This window comes from Saccoglossus kowalevskii, chromosome 15, assembly GCF_978046115.1.
Source record: "Saccoglossus kowalevskii chromosome 15, keSacKowa6.1, whole genome shotgun sequence".
NCBI classification, from domain to species: domain Eukaryota; kingdom Metazoa; phylum Hemichordata; class Enteropneusta; family Harrimaniidae; genus Saccoglossus; species Saccoglossus kowalevskii.
In genome coordinates, this window is record NC_140655.1 from 15,523,235 (window position 1) to 15,546,646 (window position 23,412).

The window sequence follows — 23,412 nt, forward strand, 5'->3', positions numbered from 1 at the left end:
TCAGTAAAAGACTGTCTGATTCTAAATCCAGAGAACAAATAGCTGCAAGGCGTATACAGAGATTCTTGAAACAAAATAGACACCGGTGAGTAACCATAGTGACATACCAGAGAGACTGCCCCTAAATCTGAATAAAAAGTTGTCACAATTAAAGCGCTACAGTTGTCGGACTGTGTCGCGTTCGATATAGGATTCATACTGACGTATACAATAAATGTGAAATACATTGTTTGTTTACACAAAATTCGAACATTGGCTGATGACGACTGTAGCGCTTTAAAACTGTTCTTTACTATGACTGTATTGTAGGTGTGCATGAAAATTGATTTCTCACTCAAGTAAAAACAAAAACTATAATTATAATTGTTTCTATACACATCACACATGAAACTGAAAACTGACACTACAATAACTGAGATACACATCTAGATTCATAGCAGCCATGTATAGGGGGAAATTCTGTTCTTTTTCTAATCTGGTTTTAATGAGCTATGTAAAATCACGTTTAAGGCTGCCAAAATTGCTTAAATTGAAGACAGTTTTCCAAAATTTTAAAAAATTATTATGTTTACAGAGATTTTTTATGTTATTTTTTTCATTCTCAAAGTGTTCAACATTAAGTCTGCAATACGTGAGGCAGCTGTTTTGGATGTTATTAAAGGCAGCCATATTAAACAATATCATGACATTTATGTTTTGTTAAAATTAGAAAAAGTGTTATTTTCACTAAGGTTGTCATTACTACATTGGTTTGATTGTTGACTCGCATTCTGCATTTTTTGCATCTTTTGTGTTTGTATTCACAAAAGTGTCGTCATGGCAACTATTTTCTCACTATGTCACTTAATCCATAGACCTTAGAACAGGTCTATGCTCAATCATACTTACATTGTTTATTTTTTCATAATTCCAAAATTAAATATTTTGTACAACTCCAAAATTTGTCAATGATAACCATAATTTAAGAATCAATTTTTTGTTTAAGCCTTTTTAAAGTCATTTTTCTAAAAACTGATCATTGGCAAGGTAGTATCAGGTTAATCTAAAATAAAAATAATAACAAAATTAAATAGAAAGAGCGCCCTCAACCCATGGTGTCATACCCTTCATACTGATACTCATTGTTCTTAATTCCATTGTAAGAGTTATCTGGGACATGAAAGAACGGTGAGTTTTTTTCTACAAATGTGCTCTGAACGTTATTTTCAACGCTTTCTCTTCTTTCACTTCTTCACTTGGTTTCCCCATCAGCGAGTTCACAATCCACCCATGTCTGTGAAAAAAACAATCAGTGTTTCTAGTGTGTTTTCTTTTCCATCTTTTTCTTCATTAACTTTTTCCTCATCCTTGTAACATGAAATATTTATGTAAAACTGACTCAATTTTTACTTTTGAGTGCTGAACCATTCCTCGTTAATAAAACATAGGGTTTTTTATTTGATAAATTATCAGTTTATTTTACTACTGGATAAAAAAAAACTAGACAGATTAGTTGTTCAAATAACAAGAATAGTATCCCATAATCACATGGTGTTATACAAGGGATTGAGGAGCCTGGTTTATTTAAATTTGTTTTTTGTTTTGATATTTGACACCATTTTGTAAAGCAAGTTGGCAACCAGATAAAGACTTACCAGTATAATGCCCTTTAGGGGTAGTGTGGCGCCCTCTAGTGGTGACCCCTGCTAACAGCCATATTCTGTTGAATATATCAGTATCTGGTTACTTTAACAGTACGGTATTCACATTTTTTTTATATATATTTGCTAATAGCCATACTTTTATAGCACAGTGTTCTCCCTTCACTATTTTAGGCTCCTCTGTGCAAAACCCTCAGTGGGAGTCTTTGGGAACCTATCTGTCTGTATATATGTATGTCTATTCTACTAATATCTCAAAAACCACCATTTTCAATGAAAATGGTATATAGATGCTCTGGGACAATCCGCAAACCTGAATAATTCAGGATTCAATCCATGCATATTAATCACCTAATTTGCATTCATGGGTCATTTTTCTGCTATTTAAACCACTTATCAGATTTAAATTAAATTTTGTACATATGGTGCTCTTTGATAAACCACAGATGTACATTTAAATTTATTCTTTTTGTTATAATATTTCTAGAGTTAGTATTATAAACTTCAATACTGTGGATTAGATTCTTTTTAAATTGTGCATCTCAAAAAGCAAAGCTATATTAGCGAATCTTGTTCAAAAAGGCTAATCTTAAACTTTTAATTAATTTTAAATATTCTGCCAAATGTCTCCAATATCCTCAGCACACTGCAGTTCTTTCTAAGGTTTCTTTGATTTTTTAATTTGACTCACCAAGAGTTTGTTTTGATATGCCAAAATTAACTTTCTTCACAGCATTCTTCACACATTACAAACTCACGTATGCAAATTTGTTTCTGTTCATCTATCTCGCAGACTGAAAAACATTGAAAGAAGTTGTGCCGATGCAAGTTGGCTCCCCTCTCTGGCTAGCTGTGTACCCTCTTCAGATCCAAGGAATCCTACCTTCCACTGAGCAGATGGAAACCAGACAGAAAAGAAAAAATATTTAAAATGAAAGATGGATATTTATAATCTACTTACCTTATGTTCTTAGTACATTTACAAATTTGCCTTACAATTACTCATTATATTACCTCTATATTAATATTATGACATTTTTTTACCAATTCCACGTTTTTCTTCACCGTAAAGTCATTAGCTTGAAATTCTACATTTTCAATTTTCATAATGCCCTGTAGAGGGCAGTATACTGCTTGCATTTTTCTGCCATAGAGGGATGGCATTTTAGTATTCAAAATCTTAGATGTTATATACCTTACTAAAAAGCTGTAGCTTTTAACAAACTTAAAGCTATATATTTAGAAATATAATTATGCGACTCCAATGTATGATATACCCGTCAAAATTAATGAGATGAAAGAATTGTGAAGTGATATCCCAAACAATGGTATTATTGTGGCTGATGTTTACCATATATGGTGAGGATATTTGCATTTTTACCAAATATGGTATTGACTCATATTTACATATTATTTGCATATCACTCCCTTATTTGGAAACAGAAACCACATGATAAGGAGTTGGCCTTATACACTTAACCTGTTTTTGTTTGTTTTTTGACAAGAGATCTTTGTGTGTAAATATTTTACTATATTTGTGAATTTAAAGTCTTTTTCACGTTCAGTATTCAGGAGACTTCCTACATTCACCCACACTTATGGCTAACATCCTAAACGTACTTTTTTTTAGATAATGGTTCAATCCATGAGTAAACTTTAGACTAGTCCACTTCTGTTTAGGGGTGAATATACTCCATGACATTTACATCCAATGATTGCCCAATTTTGTCAATATTTGTCCTTATTTTCAGAATAAAGCTTGTTTCCTCATCATTTGACACTAAATATTGGAAGTATGTTCCGTTTAGGCCCAGTAAATGAAAGCAAAGAAAATTACAGCTTCTAATACATTAATACTTGATGGGCTAAAAAAAAAAGTACTCATCTTCAAAAAGTGCCCACTCAGGTTTCACTATGGTGTGAAATTTTTTGTACACAGGGTTTTTTTCCTACGAATTATATGTTAATTTTATTTTTTCTACTACTGCGTTTTCATGGTGTGTATTATATGTATACAAATAACTTAATAAGTTGTGATGGATTTTGTGATTAAAATGTTTTTCTTAATTGTTAATATAAATTATTCATTAGATTATGCACAAAATTTGCATAAATTGTGATTTAAAATATCAATATTGACACTGCAGTCTTTTTAAAATTTGTATACATTCAACTAAATTATTATGATAATTAATGTACACTTTATGATCAGAAAACAATGATTTTTCCAATCAGACATTTCCGTTCAGGATAAATAGAGAATATTGTTATTTTCTTTTATTTTTGATGGAATTTATTTCCATTGAGAGTCAACACACTGGAGTTATTGCAACATGTTATGTTGACATGGGTCCCATACCACACAGCAACAATCATTGCAACATGTGATGTTGATATGGGTCCCATGCCACACAACAACAGTCATTGCAACATGTGCTGTTGATATGGGTCCCATGCCACACAACAATCATTGCAACATGTGATGTTGATATGGGTCCCATGCCACGCAGCAACAATCATTGCAACATGTGATATTGATACGAGTCCCATGCCACGCAGCAACAATCATTGCAACATGTGATGTTGATACGAGTCCCATGCCACGCAGCAACAATCATTGCAACATGTGATGTTGATATGGGTCCCATGCCACGCAGCAACAATCATTGCAACATGTGATATTGATATGGGTCCCATGCCACGCAGCAACAATCATTGCAACATGTGATGTTGATATGGGTCCCATGCCACACAGCAACAATCATTGCAACATGTGATGTTGATATGGGTCCCATGCCACACAACAACAGTCATTGCAACATGTGCTGTTGATATGGGTCCCATGCCACACAACAATCATTGCAACATGTGATGTTGATATGGGTCCCATGCCACGCAGCAACAATCATTGCAACATGTGATATTGATATGGGTCCCATGCCACGCAGCAACAATCATTGCAACATGTGATGTTGATATGGGTCCCATACCACACAACAACAATCATTGCAACATGTGATGTTGATAAGAGTCCCATGCCACGCAGCAACAATCATTGCAACATGTGATGTTGATATGGGTCCCATGCCACGCAGCAACAATCATTGCAACATGTGATATTGATATGGGTCCCATGCCATGCAGCAACAATCATTGCAACATGTGATGTTGATATGGGTCCCATGCCACACAGCAACAATCATTGCAACATGTGATGTTGATATGGGTCCCATGCCACGCAGCAACAATCATTGCAACATGTGATGTTGATATGGGTCCCATGTCACGCAGCAACAATCATTGCAACATGTGATGTTTATATAGGTCCCATACCACACAGCAACAATCATTGCAACATGTGATGTTGATATGGGTCCCATGCCACGCAGCAACAATCATTGCAACATGTGATGTTGATATGGGTCCCATGCCACACAACAACAATCATTGCAACATGTGATGTTGATATGGGTCCCATGCCACACAACAACAATCATTGCAACATGTGATATTGATATGGGTCCCATGCCACACAGCAACAATCATTGCAACATGTGATGTTGATATGGGTCCCATGCCACACAGCAACAATCATTGCAACATGTGATGTTGATATGGTCCCATGTTACGCAGCAACAATCATTGCAACATGTGATGTTGATATGGGTCCCATGCCACACAGCAACAATCATTGCAACATGTGATATTGATATGGGTCCCATACCACACAGCAACAATCATTGAAACATGTGATGTTGATATGGGTCCCATGCCACACAGCAACAATCATTGCAACATGTGATATTGATATGGGTCCCATGCCACACAGCAACAATCATTGCAACATGTGATGTTGATATGGGTCAGTTAGCAATGTTTCTTTCAGACAGGTGTCCAGTACACAGTCAGCTGGCTTACACTTGATAAAATAAATGCACCTTACCAATATTTACTATATGTGGATCGGTGAAAAACGAGTTTTTCAGATTCCTAACAAGTATCATGCATACTATTGACTTTATGAATAATACGATTCTGTTCATCAGAGCTCAACTGAAGTTGCTAGTTTGCACTTTGTGTCACTACTAGTTTGCATATTGTGTCACTCCTAGTTTGCATATTGTGTTACTGATTTGCATATTGTGTCACTACTTTGCATATTTGATTTGCATATCACAGCTGATTTGTACTTTGTCTCAATTCTGATTTACATATTGCTCAGTGCCTGGCCATAAAATTATGTATTAGGATTAAGATATAACACCATCACTGATCAATAAATTATCCATCAGCATTAAATGCACTGAATCACTGGGTCGATCAAAAGATTATTGTTGCATAAGATGCAACGTACATTTGTCTGTATACATTGACTGAATCCATCCTTTTCATATTTATCTACCGATTGAGCCAAGTTAAAAAAAAAAAAACCTTGAATGTTTTCTAACTAATGATATTTGTGTAAATAATTACCTAATTACTTAAATTAATCTTACTAGAAAAAATTGATTCTTTCAATTTAAGTGTGTTTTATTCTATTTTACTTGAGTGTAATATTGTATTATAATGTATCATATGTATTTTACTTCAACGTGTGCAATTTATTATAGACTTTATATAGCATGTATAGATCATGTAAAACTGGCAGCAATGATGAAGTAACAGATACTAGAATTTCAATATCAAGTTTTTGAACATAGTCACTTCAAGCTTGTGCATGCTTAACTACACCTGGAAACAAAATGGCTGCCAGTCATAGCCTGTACATGCTTAACTACACCTGGAAACAAAATGGCTGCCAGTCATAGCCTCTGCATGCTTAACTACACCTGGAAACAAAATGGCTGCCAGTCATAGCCTCTGCATGCTTAACTACACCTGGAAACAAAATGGCTGCCAGTCATAGCCTCTGCATGCTTAACTACACCTGGAAACAAAATGGCTGCCAGTCATAGCCTCTGCATGCTTAAATACACCTGGAAACAAAATGGCTGCCAGTCATACAAGATATGTACATAGCTAATTATTATATCTGTGAAATAGATAGTTGCTTGATAAAAAAAAAAATATTTTTTTTAGTACAGAGGCTAACAAATTCATTTTATTCCAATTTTTTTTTCCTTTCTTCCAGAAGAGAGTAAAGCAAAATATTAAACAAAAATGTGTCATTTCAGTTATTCATTTTTACTCTTAATGGTGAGTGCTGAAAATATGTCCAAATGATATTATTTCCTAAGGAGTTATTACCTGTTGATTATGGAACTTGTATATTCTCAAAGAGTACTGAGCCTAGTAGAACTTTCACTGCTTTCCAGGCATTTTTGGATTCTATGCAGTGTTCTACTTGTTGTGTGCCTCTTCCAGACAAACAACAAAACACCGCAGATCAGAACTTAACTGTCAATTTGATTGGTTGAATGCAAATGCCATCAAAAAAAAACATACCTAGTAATTTGGTTTTGCCATTATTACCTTGCATGCATCATCAAAAGGAAAGGGTAATAATTTGTGAATGTGTAACTTGAGTAATTCTACTCCGATAATTGGTCACTTTATTCATCAATATAAGATCTTCCCAGAGTTAGAACCAGAGATGTCCTGCGTGAAATTATCTTGCAAAAATTGTGAATATAGTAGTCCAAATCAGATTTTTAAAAAATGTAGACTTTCTACTTGACTGATCACAGTGGAAGGTCACTGGTCCCAGGTGGAATATGCATTACCAGATGTCCTGTATGAAAATATCATGCAAAAATTGAGAAAATCTGATAAAATATTTTGACTGTTTCTACTTTGACTGATCACTGGTGATACACATCAAAGTTCACTGATCTCAGTGGAAATATGCATTGTTGTATTTGTTCAATGAAGCAAATCATTTATCTTGTATTCAATATCATTGGTAATGTATCTCCCAAATCCCATGAGAATATTAAACTGGGGGTTCAATGTCAACTCATGAACTGTTGCACAATTTACTTAGGGTAATGTCTAATTCACATTTGCAAACATACCAAAAAAATAAATAAACTATCTTAACAGGAAACAAGATATCAGTTACTGTAAAAGGATTAATTATTCACTGGGTTTTAATTTTTCTTATTTCGCTGACTGGAAAATGCGCTTAATTAAAACCCAGTGAATATGTAAAATTTAGCATAGAACACATTATCTAAATGATAAAACCGTGAATTTAAAACCCACTGATTATGCCTGAAATGGTAAATCAGCGAAATTTAAACACAGTGAAAATTAGTCATTTTACAGTAATCAATATACCTAAGCACTCCTATGAATAACCCTTTGATTACCAAACTACATTGACATGTCAAATATGCAGTAGGACAAGATAGTTGCCTATGATTGTGTTCAGTACACAGCAACTCCCATGTAAATCATTGTGTTATGAAAACATATCTAGGAAATGAATATTCCCAACAGTCGGTGAAAGGGCAATGACATCAGAGGTTAAGATCATTAGGCAGCAGATGTTCAGCACCAATATATAGAAAATTTGATCAAAATCCACTCAGAAGTTTTTGAGATTGTGTGTTCACAGACAGAAGTGGTATAATTAATATGTACAACATGGCCCCCCAAACTAATGCTTGCAAATTTCCCCCACGGTACCTTGGTACCTGATTTGGTACCTAAAGTTTTTGAGATTTTTCAAACACAGACATGGACACACCAAATTCAATACCTCCCTTGTGTGCTTCACACACAAAGGAACTAAAAACATAGAGATCTTTGGCTAGCCATAAAAAGAAAATGTATAGCATTGCCCAGCATGTGACCATCAGAAGAACACAACCTTAATTTTTGTTTCGTATCATCTCTGTATCATGTGTGGTATTAAAGTTTTAATGAAATTCATATCTGAAGGTTATAGAAGATGGACTCTATTCATGGCAAATATAAAAAAGTTAATACGTAGCCTCCATGTTACTGACAATGCCAAATCAACATTAGAAATATTGTGTTCCACTAGAAAAATATCTGGTTATGACATCACACTGGTAATTCATTCATATGTATACCACAATCTCAACACTGGTGGCGCTCTCACTTTATTCCCTGCCACACTGTACCGGTAATTTGCATAGCTTCATGATTTGCCACATCATTTTTAAATCAAAAATATATATTCGTATGGTCATAAATATGTAATAATGCAATGTAAATCATGTTCAGGCTTGTATATGACTTTTTTTTGCAAGAATATATGGACCTACTTTTTCCCAAAGTGGAGGGATCTCAATAATTACATGAGTGATTGGCTGTTTTTTCTCAAAATCGTAATGTGATGCATATGATGAAAGTGGGAATTAGTAGAACAGAAGTAAGAGCGCCATCAGTGTTGTATGATACGAAACCGAACTACTTTCACATGAACGCCATTGTAGGTCAACGTGTTTGCATGCATAAAATGTGGGGCATACACCAAAAACAAAACTCACTAAAATTACAGATATTACAAGATTATATATTTTTTGTTCAAGCTCGGAATTTCCTAGCATTGGCCGTAGGTCAGTTGATTTGTATCATTCCGTACAATCATTCGTACAACTCTGTTTTAACACATAAATTTTTGACCCAAAAATAAAATTATTTATTGAGGCAGTGTTTTCAAACTAGAAATTATTAAGGACTGCAGTAATTGCTAGCTAACATAATTTGAAATATTTACAAAGAGTGTTAAACTGTCTTGTAAAAAATGCACCCATTAATAAATCTGTCTCACATTATAATTATGAACTACTAAATCGAGTGATTGTGTGGCACTGATGTTTCGGCCACATTCATGGTGAAAGTGATGAAAATTAATCTATTTTCAGTATGAAACGTATATTTATTCTAAATTAAATTGTGACTATCTTCCATAAGGCCAAAAAAAAAAAATTGTTTTGTTGCCCTCAGCGACCGACCCAAAAACATGAAATATCGGGTCGCGTTTTTTTCCCCCATATAAAGGGGTTAATTATTCACTGGGTTTTAATTTCGCTGACTGAAAAATGCGCTAAATTAAAACCCAGTGAATATGTAAAATACATTATCTGAATGATAAAACCGTGAATTTAAAACCCACTTAATATGCCTGAAATGGTAAATCAGCGAAATTTAAACCCATGAGTGAATATTAGTCATTTTACAGTACCTCGGCTATTTTCAATATCCTTAGTTTTCACAAGTTTAAAAAAAAAAAAAATCCAACCGACCGACCCAATTTTTCGACTTGAGGGCAACATAAGTTGTTGTTTTCCTTGGCCTAAAGCTTTAACCCTCCAAGCGCCAGAGTCGACTTTTGTAACCATCTACAAATTTATTAAATCAACATAGGTTTTTTCATGATTTTTCAAAAATCTTGACCAAGACTTGTAGCCAATAAGAAATTGTGTCTATTTGGTCCAAAATTAACAAATATAGAAAACTACATAAAAACAGGCATAATGTTCTACCAAAATTTTGGCATGACAAATTATGGCGCAAAAAGGATTAATTATTCACTGGGCTTAGTACGCATTTTTTTTTGGGGGGGGGGGGGGGATAAATTAAATCCATGTGTAAAATTAAAACAGATCTCACTACATCACTAAAAAATTCAGGAATTTAAAGCCAGTGAATATGTTTGAATAAAATAATCAGATCAAATGTGCTGCCTGGCAGATGCATCACCTGTGATGCTTTTTTTTGGATCTGCAGATCATGACCCTATTATGATGTGGCTGCCTCAGAATAATTTGCTGATTGTCATTTGGAATGGTTTGTTTGATCTAACATTACGGTTAAATGTAGTGGTGCATACAGTGTTTGTCAACTAATATTTTCCTAAAATGTGGCATCAAATTTTATCAGTGTTGAAAACAATCCAGTTTTGATCATGTATAAATAAATCTCTTTGAAGCATTTTTGTGTTGTTTTTATGTCTGAAACAAGTCTTTGGAGGAGTTGCCTGTTCAAAATTTCTTAACAACCAATCATAAAACTGGTTACGAACCACATCGAGGTTACGACTCTGTTAGCCTTGCTCAACTGGTTCGTAAACAGTTTTGTGATTGGTTCTTCGCCTTCAAGTGTGCCGTGCGTTTGGCCAACCGTTAATTATTCAGAAATGGAGTTAATTTGTGTAGTTTTCTTGAATTATTCTGCAGATATAGGTAAAATATAGGCATGTCTTTGGCGAAATTTGAAAGAACAACTAATATTCTTCAACCTGGTATTTTTTATAGATTTTTCATTCTGTTCATCTGTTTTTTCCAGTTTAAAAAAATAGGAGCTCGCTGGAGCCTTCATCCCTCGTCTATTTCTTACACTAGATACCGGCCGATAAACCCCCTCCCGCGCCTCATAGAAACTGCATACAGTTGATCATAGTTTCTGGGCTCCCTGTGATCTGATCACAAATCAAATTGTTATGGACATGTATTTCCACATGCCTAATATATGTAATTAAATTTGATATGCAAATCAGGTAAATTGTTTCTGAATGAATTTGTATAGTGTTTTTAATCATTAATTAAAAGTGAATAATAGGATAACCTAGTATCAACAAAAATCAGATTTATTAAATGACTTATAAATTTGCAATGTACCTGTGATATAGGATCACAAAGTATTTATATTTGCTATTTCTCATAGCTATGCAATTTCTTGTATCCAAACTTAATTAAAGTGCACATCTCCAGTATCGTAAGTGTTTACCAGCTTATTTGTTATAGTGTTACCCAATGGCCATCTTTCTAACAATGTTTTCATTTATAATTTAATGAGAATGAAGCACAAGTCAGACATGAATCTGTACAAAGTATGTTCAGGAATATACAACTTGCAGTGTCAGTTAAAGTTTACTTCTGAACATTTAAAGTTTACTCTGAACTTATAATGTAATCTTCGGAATATATTATACAAATACAAATATTATGTGACAAAAATATGAGACTATACATGGATATCAGAGATATGATCGAAAAGGATGGTTACCGGTGGTAGACCTTCTTAGACTCGGCCATATAACGAATCATGATGCTCATGTATTCTTACAAGCCAACCAGCCAATTTAATTTTATGAATGTCATAGTCCCCATATTGAAACAAAATATTCAAAAACTGAAATACTTTATATATCCAACCACATTAATATGCATTTCTGATGGACCATAGAAACTCTGGGGTTGATGGCAGAAAAATACTGTGCAAAATATTTTGTTCCTTCATTGAGTTTTGTGCTATTTTTCCCATGATGAATTTGTTGCAATTGTTTTTTTTTTCCAATTTGTGAAATATTTTTCCCCTAAGATTTAGGCATGCAAATTTTTCCAAGAATTTTAAAGTTTTTATAGTTTTACAACTCTAAAGAATTATTATGGAATGTGCTTTCTGTGACAAAATGACAGCACTTGCAATTTTCTTAATTTAATCAGATATCTAAAATTGTTGGCTTGCACTGCATGTTTCGTAAACTAAAGAGCTAACATGCTAACGTGCTATGATGTAGATGTCATAGATCCTATTCAAAAATCATTTTACACATTCTATCTGGGTTAATTTTGTAAAGGTAAAACAAGTACCGGTACATATGTTGACTTGCTGTTTTTAACAAGAAGTTGAAAATATCACTTTTTACCAAAAATATTTATCAAAATTAGAGATATCATTACGAAATGAAAAAAATTAAGATAAATCTGCCCAAGGTACCGGTACATATACACCAAATATCAAAGCAGTAAGAATTGTAGTTTTCAAGAAGAAATCCGAAAAGTAAAAAGCTGACACAGACAACGACGGATAATCACTCATATGATTGGCTCCGCTCGACAAGGTTGACAGTGGAGCTAAGAAAAACAGCATCAAAAACCATTACGAATTGTTTGAAATGAACTGAAATGAGAGATGGTATGGTGACTAGAGATGGTAAATTTTCCTGCCTGAAGTGCATATCCTTTTGTAAGTATGCAACCCTTACCTGTTGACCTAGTTTTAACTTGGACATAGTATTTTATTTTTTAAACTAGTGTCATGTTTTTGTTTTTTTTTAGTAACTATGGTTGTCAAATATTGTATCATCCGATTATGGATTAGTGGTTGAAAGTTGCAATGGTAGTTGTAACTGCTTTTATAAAATACTATCTATTAAAACTAAATGGCTGCCAGTCAGGCATTTTGATTCAGATTTTGAAATGCCAACATGTAATATGCATGTACCAAGTTTGAACGAAAACCGACAAAACATGTCCAAGATACCACACTTTTAAATCAAGACGGCTGCCAGTTGGCCATCTTTGATTGTTTTATGAAACAAACTGACATGGAGATGTATTCCAATATGCATGATGTATGTGCCAAATATAAAAATTTGTAAAAAACAAATTTTTGAAATAATTCTACAATAGTCATGTATTATTTTTTTTTTTATCAGTAAATGAGAAGACCAATTCCACTGGCCGAGATTCATTCACTAATGAATGTGACTTTGGGGGGGAATCTTGGTTAAGGTCCGTAGGTGCTTGTGTTCGAGCCTGGTTTACGCCAGGATAGCACATTAAAATGCCATTTGATAGAGAGATGACCACACAGCCCTGTCATGTGTGTAGCCCCAAAAGATGAATATGGCTTCTGTGGTACATTCTATGTCTAGAACTGTCTTAGGCCCAAATAAAAGAATGTTTTTGTTTCTGGTCAACATCTGGTGCATTCTGGTGCATCAGAGCAATTTGAGGTTTTAGAAAAAAAAAATTAATTTTCATGATTTGGAAAACTGATTGACCAGAAAGTTTATTGTCACTGAATGTAGTCTTAATTTTGGACCAAACAGACATTGCTTTTAGTTTTGATCAAAAACGTTAGATTTTTGTCAACATTTGTTGTTATATCAATGGAACTATTTTGTGGATGCCTGAATTAGGCTTTGGCACTCAGACAGTTGAGAGATTTAATTTGCACCAATATTTCTTCTTTTCGCACAAGAAGCAATAATCCCTGGGTTGCAGATATATTCACTTTTAAATTCACAGGTTTCTTCTTTTTGAACATGCACAAGAAGCAATAATCCCTGGGTTTAAATTCACTTTTAAATTCACAGGTTTCTGAATAAAACAACACTTTATTACAATGTATATAACTCAGCTAATAAAAATAAAGCCCTATACAGTACCCCCACCCCCACCCCCACCCAATTATAGCACATACACAATGTTATATAATAACAAATTAAGGTCCACAGTTAATCTCAGAAATCTCTAACTGTCTAGATATTCCCCGTTTCTGAGTTTTGTGACGACTTCGGAGAGCATCTTGTTACACATTGCTGCATATGGATTCAGTTGAATGACTTGAGATCTTGCAAACTCACTGCCTAAACTGGAAGCACTTTTAAAGTCCTCTAAAGCAAGTTCATTTTGACCTTCAAGACGCCTGATCAATGCCCTTTGTGTATATGCCTGGCATGCTACTTTTCCTTTTCCACCACTCAGCTCAACTGCCTTATCCAGGTCCAATATGGCCCCTAGTGAAAAGAAGGAAATTATTGGAGATAAAGAATTATATAAGTAATGTATACTAACAAAACCATCAACTTATTCTAAGGGAGAACATGATGGTCACATCATTGACCTTTCAAAATCAGGTCACACATCCTGGCATTTAGGAGGAGAATGAAGGATTCACGATAACACTTAATTTTCATCTATTACAAAAACGACTCCCATTTATCGCTGAATTTCAGGATTTTCCAATCTGAAACCAACCACACTTTTTCTGCTCAATTGATCGTAAGGGAAAAATGAGCAAAACAGAAGTGTGCCAGAGGTTAAAGTATTACGTTAAATAAATTACAGATTAAAGTATTTGCAATTCATGCACAGTGAAACAATGAGGAATTATAAGCCTGTGAATATTAAGCTTGTGCACAGTGGTCGCGTTTTTCAAATGGGATAAAAATAGATACAGAAGTAAAAGATAGGCTTAATAGATGAAAATTGTCACAGCTGCTTATGTGCATTGACAGATATTGTAGATTGGTCATTAAATTACTTCTTTACTATAAATTTTTGACCACTCAAAAAAATGTGAACACAACCAGATAATTTGCATATTTTTGGTAGTTGATAATAAGTCCAGCCTTGTTTTTTATTTCGGATAATGGTTCAACATTATGAAAACAAACAACACAACATCATCTGAAGATGACACAGCCCCACTTGTCATATGTGATTATAGTTGGCCATGAATTTTAAAGTTTGAATGTATATGTATAAAATTGGGTAGGAAGATTAAGTTTAAAATAAAAAGTATGTTACTCAAAGTTAACAGCTAGGAGAATATCAATTAGCAAATAGTCAATATTAACTAACAAATAGTTCACAAGATATTAACAAAAATTCAAATTAGCTCATTAATTAAGTTGAAAGTCAATATTGCATAGCACACATCTTATATTGACAGATCAAGTAAGTCTATACCAAGTTTGGTCTCATTCGAACAGTTAGTTACAAGATATTAAGAAAAATTCAAAATTAATTAAATATGCAAATAAGCTTGTTAATAAAATTTAAATTCAATATTGCATAGCATATATCTTATATTGACAAATCAAGTATCTGCTAAGTTTGGTCTGATTAGTTCACAAGATATTAACAAGAATTCAAATTAATAATTAAATATGCAAATGAGCTCATTAATTGATTCCTTGAAAAAATAAATCAATGGGCATCTGTACCAGTGGTCACTCTCTTTGTACCAAGTCTCAGCAAAAACGATCCAGGCATCCCAGGGAAATGATGATGGACACACTTGAAAAACTGGACTTTACAGGATTTTGACATTCAAAATGGCCGCCAGGCAGTCATATTTAATCAAATCAGAAAATAAATTGCATGAAGTGCATGTCTTTGTACCAAGTTTCAAAAAAATCGGTCCAGTCATCTCCAAGAAATCACTCCGAACGGACTGACGAAGGCTAAACTACAAGCCCCCTCCCAGACTTTGTCCGGGTGGAGGGCTCATAAATAACTAACATAAATAAATAACATTCATGACAATAATGCCATACAAATACAGAATATTTCTTTGGTTTGCTGAATTCATTAAATCCCTTCAGAACTAAGCAAAATCTACCATATGTAGTTTTCATGTTAACCTACAACTGTGTCCATTGACCTAATGGCATTAAATCCAGCAGTGACTAAAAGTATTTCACGTACCTTGTACGTCACCTTTCAGTCGCAATCCCTGAGCTCTGTTGTTGTATCCTGATGCTCTAAGGGGTGCGACTTCGATAGCTTGACTGAAATAATCTAATGCTGAATTCAAGTCACCGCTCTCTGCTGATTTGACACCACAAATCTCCAATCTCTTGGATTCTTTAGTAATCTCTGTCTCCTCTTCGATCACTAAAAATCAAAATAAAAGGTTCTTAGAAAACTAGATAAGGACCAGTGAGCCCTGTAAGCAGAGATGATGCACCACTGAGATCTTGTGATGCAATAACTTAGGATCCTACACTGGTTTGCCAGTGACACAACAATAAATCATACATTGATATATTGGTAGTTATCTTAAAAAACATCTAAACCGATGGAAATTTAGTAAAATGAAATTCATTATATATACAAAACAAGTAGCCTGTCGGCTGAGATAGCTCCGCTGTAAGCAAGGCACATTGCAATTAAAAAACAAAAGATATCATTAGAAAATGAACAATATGTATAATATCAAAGCAATCAGACTTGCTGTTTTCAGCAAGAATTCAAAAATACCACTTTTTACCAAAAATGACAAAAATATTCATCAAAATCAGAGAATTAAAGATATCATCACGAAATGAACAAATCTAAGAGAGGTCTGCCCAAGGTACATATACACCAAGTATCAAAGCATTCAGGGTTGTAGTTTTCAAGAAGAAGTTGAAAAAGTAAAACATTGACACGGTCGACGCACAATCACTCATATGATGAGCTCCGCTTGACAAAGTCGACAGTGGAGCTAAACAAGGGCAACTTTTGAAAGTTTAATTCCTTTCAAGTTCCTTATAGCTGCTCATTTGCATAACCATTTCTAGGTTTCTAGGCACACTGCAAGTGGGGTTGTTTTTGAATGATCACCGAGGCTTAACATCATTGAATAAAGTTCAAGAACTTCACAAATTCTTTCAGGAATGTGGCATAACTTGTTGTAATACACAAAAGCTTGTTGAACTTATAAAAATTGCTAATGAACTAAAAATGCTCATCCCTTGAAGCCAGACGATCATAATTATGGAGTAAGTGTCATCGTACTGTACAAAACTGTTACGTACAGCTGCAATTATTTCTCAAAGTACCAGCCAAACACTACCAATAATAATTATGTGTGCATGTCATATTTGTATTTGTTACAAACTATGGTAAATTTTCTACTGTAATAAAAACATACTATGACTTTACATTGCTGTGTACATGTATTCTATTTACATTTAGCTGCCATACATTTTTTACTACAAAGATGCATACCTTTCAACAAAATTGCAGATACCAGCTACAATGATAATCATTTGATTGGTAAATGATTTCATTGACAAATTTTGAATATTGGAAAACATCTGAAGCTTTTTTATCTGCCCTATCACTCTCTCAACATGAATTCTGAGTGATTTTTCATGCCAGTATTTTCTTCGCCTTCCCCCTACTGCAATATAGATTCGCCCAGAGTAGGCGTGATCGCAAGACGATGCCAGCGAGTTTTAAAAACCAATTGTTTTATAGTTGAAACCCAAGTAGTTAGCCAATTCGCTAGCGAATTTGCTGCCCCACTATTTCTGAGACTTGTAATTCAACCCCACTCCAGGTGCCAAACACCACTGTCATCCAGGTATTTTAATAGTATAGTATAGTATAGTATATTTTATTTGACACTAAATAATATATTTTGTTACATTATCTGTGGTCAAAAGACATTAAATATAATAAAACACAAGTACACACACGAGACAAAAGAAAATACATAAATAACTAAAGTCTAAGTAAAATTACTTATAGTAAAATAAAATGCTGTCAATAAATTTGCTAGCACTATTGGCAATGAACCCATCTCTCGAACTTAAATAATATGTCATCTAGCAATGTTCTTGCAAAAACCGTTAACTCGCAAAGTCAGATATTTCATACACTGACTATAAATAGTCATTTTTATGAACATATATAAGGTAATGTGACTATGTAGAACTTGTTTTCAATAGATCTATATAAATGAAAGTCAATTATTTATAGATTCTGTCTATTTTCTCCCAAAAGAACAAGTTTTACAAAACAATTTAAAAAAAGTCAAATTGCCCATATGCCCACATTGCAAAGACTGTGTGGGGCACAATGCAAATATCACTAAAACAAACCCCACCATGCCCACACCAAGAACATGATATATTCGTGGCAAAAGAGCAGAGGTGCAAAAGGCTCTCCTCTCTCTCCAATTACGAGATATCGCGTAGTACAATTTCTTGGCATCAGATCCCGGCCTATGTTTTACCAAGCATACAGTCTCGATATCCCGTGACGTTTATGTGCACACTAGCCCCACTGAAATACACTGTCCTGACATACTAGTATCGCAGAGAGAGGAAAGGTCAGCTGACTGGCACATTTCGATGGTCTGTCGTCGTCAACATTTATGTTGTTTTATGTGTCATGGTAGCAGAGATATTAAATGACAGAACGACTTAACAAGTTTAACGCACCTTCTTCATCGTCTACATCATCTATGCCAGGCACATTTTCGTTACCAAGCGGTAAGTTGGGATTAAAAATGCTGTGAAGCACAGCTCGGTCATTAGTAGTAGCCATTTTGAAGACAAGCTCCCTAGGCTATAACAATAAAACATACAATGCCACCTAACTCGGTAAATATATTTGTGTATGATTATCGCGTGCCCAGCCATTATATCGCTTTACTAGTATCTGGTATTTCTTTTGAGAACAAATTAGTGAACATTTTTTTTTTTTTTTTTTTTTTTGTCGTTGACGCGAAATTTCCCACCGGGACCAAAAGTGTTAAAGAACGACGAATATGGTATAACGCGGTTACGCGAATAAAGTACATTGTTTGTTTACATGAAATTCAAACACGCACTGCGCGGCAACCACCACCTTTTGAACGTTTATTGACACAACGCCGACTTTGGAAAGCACAGTAGTAAGGTCGCTAAAACAACCAGCAACATATTGAACAATGAAAACAACAAAATAGTGTACACAAGCATAAAAATGCGTTTACAAATCACCAGCAATTAAACATGTCCCTGTCTTACTTTATTGTGCTGCATCGATCAATAAACATGGTGTATATAGCGCGAAATAAAATGAGCACTGAATCACAGTCTCTATAGACTGTGACTGAATATAGCGTGATAACTCATTCTTAGCATTTTTGCAAAATTTATTTTCTATATTCTTAGTACGTTTTAGTTCTGTAAGTGTTGTTTTTCTGAATGTTGTTTTGTTTTGTTGTTGCTATTGGACATTACTGGAGGTTTCTTTGGTACGTTCCAAATACGGAAAAAACATCGTCATTATTATTATCATCATTATTATGAAGACAAAAGTAATGTGTTAATGTCTTGTTAACTTTCTTTGTTGTTTGAATATTTTAGACATGACGTCGTGAGATAAAATTTGTCTTCAATTCCATCTTTATTACGTAGTTCATAAGTTCATCTTTTTAGCTAGACTCGATTTCTGTCTCTGTTACTCGCTACGATGTTTACTTATATAATATTCCTTAATATTGTTCTTCCTTCAGCTGTCGAAACACCACTTTTCCAGCATTGTACACTTGTCCGCCGAATCAGTAAACACCGATAGCCGAGATCCCAGTTAAAGAACTGTACCACTGTTTACGACACTACCCGTATTTCTTTTAATACATTTCCAATTCTGTCCAAGGTTATATCTCAGACTAATATAGAATTCTGCATTAGTGTGAGGTTATATTATCACTAATGCGTCACGCAACGAGGTCGTGCGGCACGCAGTGATCTCCGGGATTGCACCAGTGCGTCGTGGGATGCAATGTGCATGGCCCGCCCAACTGTTTACTTGGTACACATATGTTATCATTTCAACCAGAGGTGTTAGTTCCGTGTGCACAACTTATGCTTCACGATTATCTGTTTTAACTTATTGACACGCTTTGTTCAACACTCGAGGAAGCCACTCATAGTTTTCTGGGTTTGTTTCGCTCGTGGTTGACAGTCATTAAAACACTATTCCTGTATTAAAGGGCGATGGTCGTCGCGCTGCGCATGTGCAAAATTTGTGTTGATAAACATTGATTTTTCCCACAATCCAATGCGCTCTTCTAATGGAAATCACAAGTATGAGGTTTGACCTGGGCGCGACTTACACTTATTACCGCCGGTGACTCCTTCGATACTTTCCAATCATCTAAAAATACCCAATTAAAGCTTGGTAACGTCTCAGTTTGTACTCGCTGAATTGCACAAGATATATCTCGCGCATGCGTGGCACGACGACTTCCGCCCTTTAAATTAATAATTTGCCCTGTGCATATGATAATACATAGAATTCTATAGGGAGAGAGTAGAACAAGAACCGTCTATGTCGATGCGTGGTAATAATATACATAGATTTTTATTTAGAAATAGTTCATAAGCGAATGTGTTACTATACATAATTTTTAAAGGCAAAAACTACTATTATTTCTGTTTACTTCAAGAACTGGAACTCAGTGAAAATACTTCCATCATCGCAGAACCGATGGCATAGACATGGGATTGAGTGATGGGGAACAACCAGAGGTATAAAAGCCGCATTTTGTGTTTAACAGGGGATAACTTGCCCAGTGCATATGATAATACATGGGATTACATAGGGAGAGAGTAAACACGGACCGTTTGATTATGAAAAGTCGATGCGTGGTAATGAATGACGTGTCCGCCCAACACCAGCCTGAGGGAGATAATGGGTTCGAATGCCGTGGTCGTGGACACTTAGCAATTGAAAAAATGCACATTCACCTTCTGTGTTACTTTATCAGAGGGACAGTGAATAAATGAACATTTTATCAGAGGGACAGTGAATAAATGAACATTTTATCAGAGGGACAGTGAATAAATGAACATTTTATCAGAGGGACAGTGAATAAATGAACATTTTATCAGAGGGACAGTGAATAAATGAACATTTTATCAGAGGGACAGTGAATAAATGAACATTTTATCAGAGGGATCGTGGGTAAATGTACATTTCTTCCATTATGATATCATGATAAAGGGACTATGGGTGAATGTGCATTTTTCCATCATGATATCATGATAAAGGGACTGTGAGTGAATGAACATTTTTTCCATCATGATAAAGGGACTGTGGATAAAGGGACTGTAGATGAATTTTTCCATTGTTCAGTGTGCTATTCACTACCACGCATTCACTTTTCATACATGTAACATCAGATTTGCAGGACAAAACTTTTAATTCGCACGACGAAACGAAAGTCCAAGTTCAGTAACGTACGTACATGCATATTATTATTCTGTGAGAAAACGCCCATAGCAGAAGGGTCTACTGGAATGGCATTAGTTGCATTGTCAATAGTTAGGTTTCACGGTGTGCGTGTTCCAGAAATGTTATTTGTTATCAACAAACGAAACACACTCATATAATCATAACAATGCCGTAACTGTATTAGTTTACAGGAACAGTGTTTTAATTACCGTCGACCACCAGCGAAATAAACCCAGAAAACTATGAGTGGCTTCCTCGTGTGTTGATCGTGGTCTGAGACAAAATATAAAGGGACTGTGTGTCACTTGCCATGCCCACGCGGCATGCAGGTAGCAGCTATCATTTTGTTGATACATGTGGATTGAAAAGACAACAAATGAGTTCTTATCATTATACAAACCAAACATCTATTTATTTTCGATAACTGTAGAGTGATAAGATAAACCCAAAATAAACAATGATAAGGACCATTGAGGTGACTTTATTTACATAAGACTCGATTTCGAATACTAACTAGTACTAGAAGTTGCCGTTTTTATTCTAGTCTGGTCCCCTGTCCCAATTTCAACACTGAGGGCGGTTAAGAAAATATTTTCTTAAGCGCCCTCAGCGTTGAAATTGGGGCATGGGACCAGACTACTAGTATTTATTCCACTCAGAGTACGGCAACCGAGGTGGCTCACAGCACGGCATATTATAAAAAAAAACATTTTTACAATTCATTTACATTTTTACAATTCATTTTTTATTTTATAATCCATTTTTTCAAACCGTTTTCGGTTCTGAAATCGATTTGTAAAACCCACTCTCGTTTCTGAGATCTGTTTATTTGAATCCATTTTCGTTTTTAAAATCTATTTTCGTTTTCAAAATCCGTTCACATTTTTAAAATCCATTTTCCTTTTTGTTGACCTTTGAACTATAGGTATAAATGTATTTTTCACTTTGAAGCACCAGCATTTACTAAACAAATCACTGTTGTTTCCTGCCTATTGCATTAACTTTAACATAATAATTATTTGTAATGAGATTATCATTTTGATTCGATATTCGATTAAAAGCAGCAAACGTATGAACCTGGAAAACATTGTCCCATCTAGTTCATTTTCCAAGACAATGTGTACTGAGAAAGCCTAGCTTCCAACTGATGCAGTTGTCTATTGGAGTCCATGCAATTCACATAGCCCATATATAATGTATGGGGAAGTGAAAACATTCAAAAAAACAATAACAACAAATATCATAACTTCCACAAAAATAGAGATATCTTCACCAAATCTCAGACAATTAATAAGTTGTCTGAGCTCAAATGAACAAACTTGGGAGAGGACCAGTCCACGTGTCTACATTATGAATTTCAAAGCAATATCCTTGCTGACAGTAATACTAACGTTGGTGTTATGTCTGTAGAATACTTTTTTTGTATACTTTAAAGGGTTATTTACATGTGGAGGGACTGTGTTTCATCGTTCTATTTCGAAAAAACGACCCAATTTGGCGGCACACGCCACTGTGCCTTTCGGCGATATCAAAAGCTCGGCACATTCCCCGGAGCCTTCAGTCCGAAATACGCTTAATTTTGTAAACAGCCCGAATAAGCGCATAGCCGATATACGTCGAGTTATTTTAAACGTTTAGATGACCCAAGCTCAATTGTATTATTGTTCTCATTTATTTATACAATTGGATAGTAACACACACAGTCTGGACATGACACACATTGACTAGAAGAAAGTAAGCTCGGAGTTACAAAATATACCCTTTGTTGTGTTAAAGTCCCGATCTTCGATACCATATGCCTGTAACTGTTTATATTTTTATTTATATATTACCTCTGGTCGGAGTTCAACATGAATCTCATTGATGCGTATACATAGATATATATTGTATGATATTAACGCCGTTTTTAAAATGATTGAAATCGAGAAAATAAAAAAATTAATTTATTCCGTGCAATATACATACAAGTATTGTATGTTAATGTCATATGCAATAAATATAGGAACTGACCTCTACTTGGTACCGATTCTTGCTGAGTGTTTGACATCTTTGGATATGGTCTGCAAGTGTCCGTTATGCGTTCAACTTATGTGCCGAGCTGTACAGACGGTATCCTTTTCACTCATTTATATGGACCTTTTATCTGTGTTGTGAGTAGGCTATCAGTGGAGATAACAGAATGCTACAATGAGAAGTCTGATTTGCATATAAATGAGACGCGGCTTTAAAGGGTTTGCGCATGCGCACTCGTATGGGATTGCATCATCCAAATGACATTGGCA

At 34.8% G+C, this 23,412-nt stretch overlaps 2 protein-coding genes across 3 annotated transcripts in view; one reads left to right on the forward strand and one right to left on the reverse strand.

The window, feature by feature from the left end:
- LOC102805423 (calmodulin-binding transcription activator 2-like) overlaps positions 1 to 6,801 on the forward strand; it is an 88,407-nt gene extending 81,606 nt beyond the window's left edge. The window contains exons 18-20 of the mRNA XM_085490492.1: positions 5 to 85; positions 1,144 to 1,167; positions 2,434 to 6,801. Coding sequence (XP_085346618.1) covers positions 5 to 85; positions 1,144 to 1,167; positions 2,434 to 2,533 — 205 coding nt within the window. The 3' untranslated portion in view covers positions 2,534 to 6,801. The remainder of the gene's footprint in view (positions 1 to 4; positions 86 to 1,143; positions 1,168 to 2,433) is intronic.
- Positions 6,802 to 13,720: 6,919 nt separating this feature from the next.
- LOC100376924 (tetratricopeptide repeat protein 36-like) lies at positions 13,721 to 23,313 on the reverse strand. Of its 2 annotated transcripts, none has more exons than XM_002734759.4 (3): positions 23,141 to 23,313; positions 15,839 to 16,027; positions 13,721 to 14,142 (listed from the first exon to the last, which is right to left on the reverse strand). In XM_002734759.4, exons 1-3 carry the CDS (start codon positions 23,175 to 23,177, stop codon positions 13,877 to 13,879), a joined length of 492 nt encoding a protein of 163 aa, XP_002734805.1. In that variant the 5' UTR covers positions 23,178 to 23,313; the 3' UTR covers positions 13,721 to 13,876. The 2 variants fall into 2 exon arrangements, with proteins under 2 accessions (XP_002734805.1, XP_002734804.1); XM_002734758.4 differs by lacking the exon at positions 23,141 to 23,313 and adding an exon at positions 18,346 to 18,486.
- Between the last annotated feature and the right edge of the window lie 99 nt (positions 23,314 to 23,412).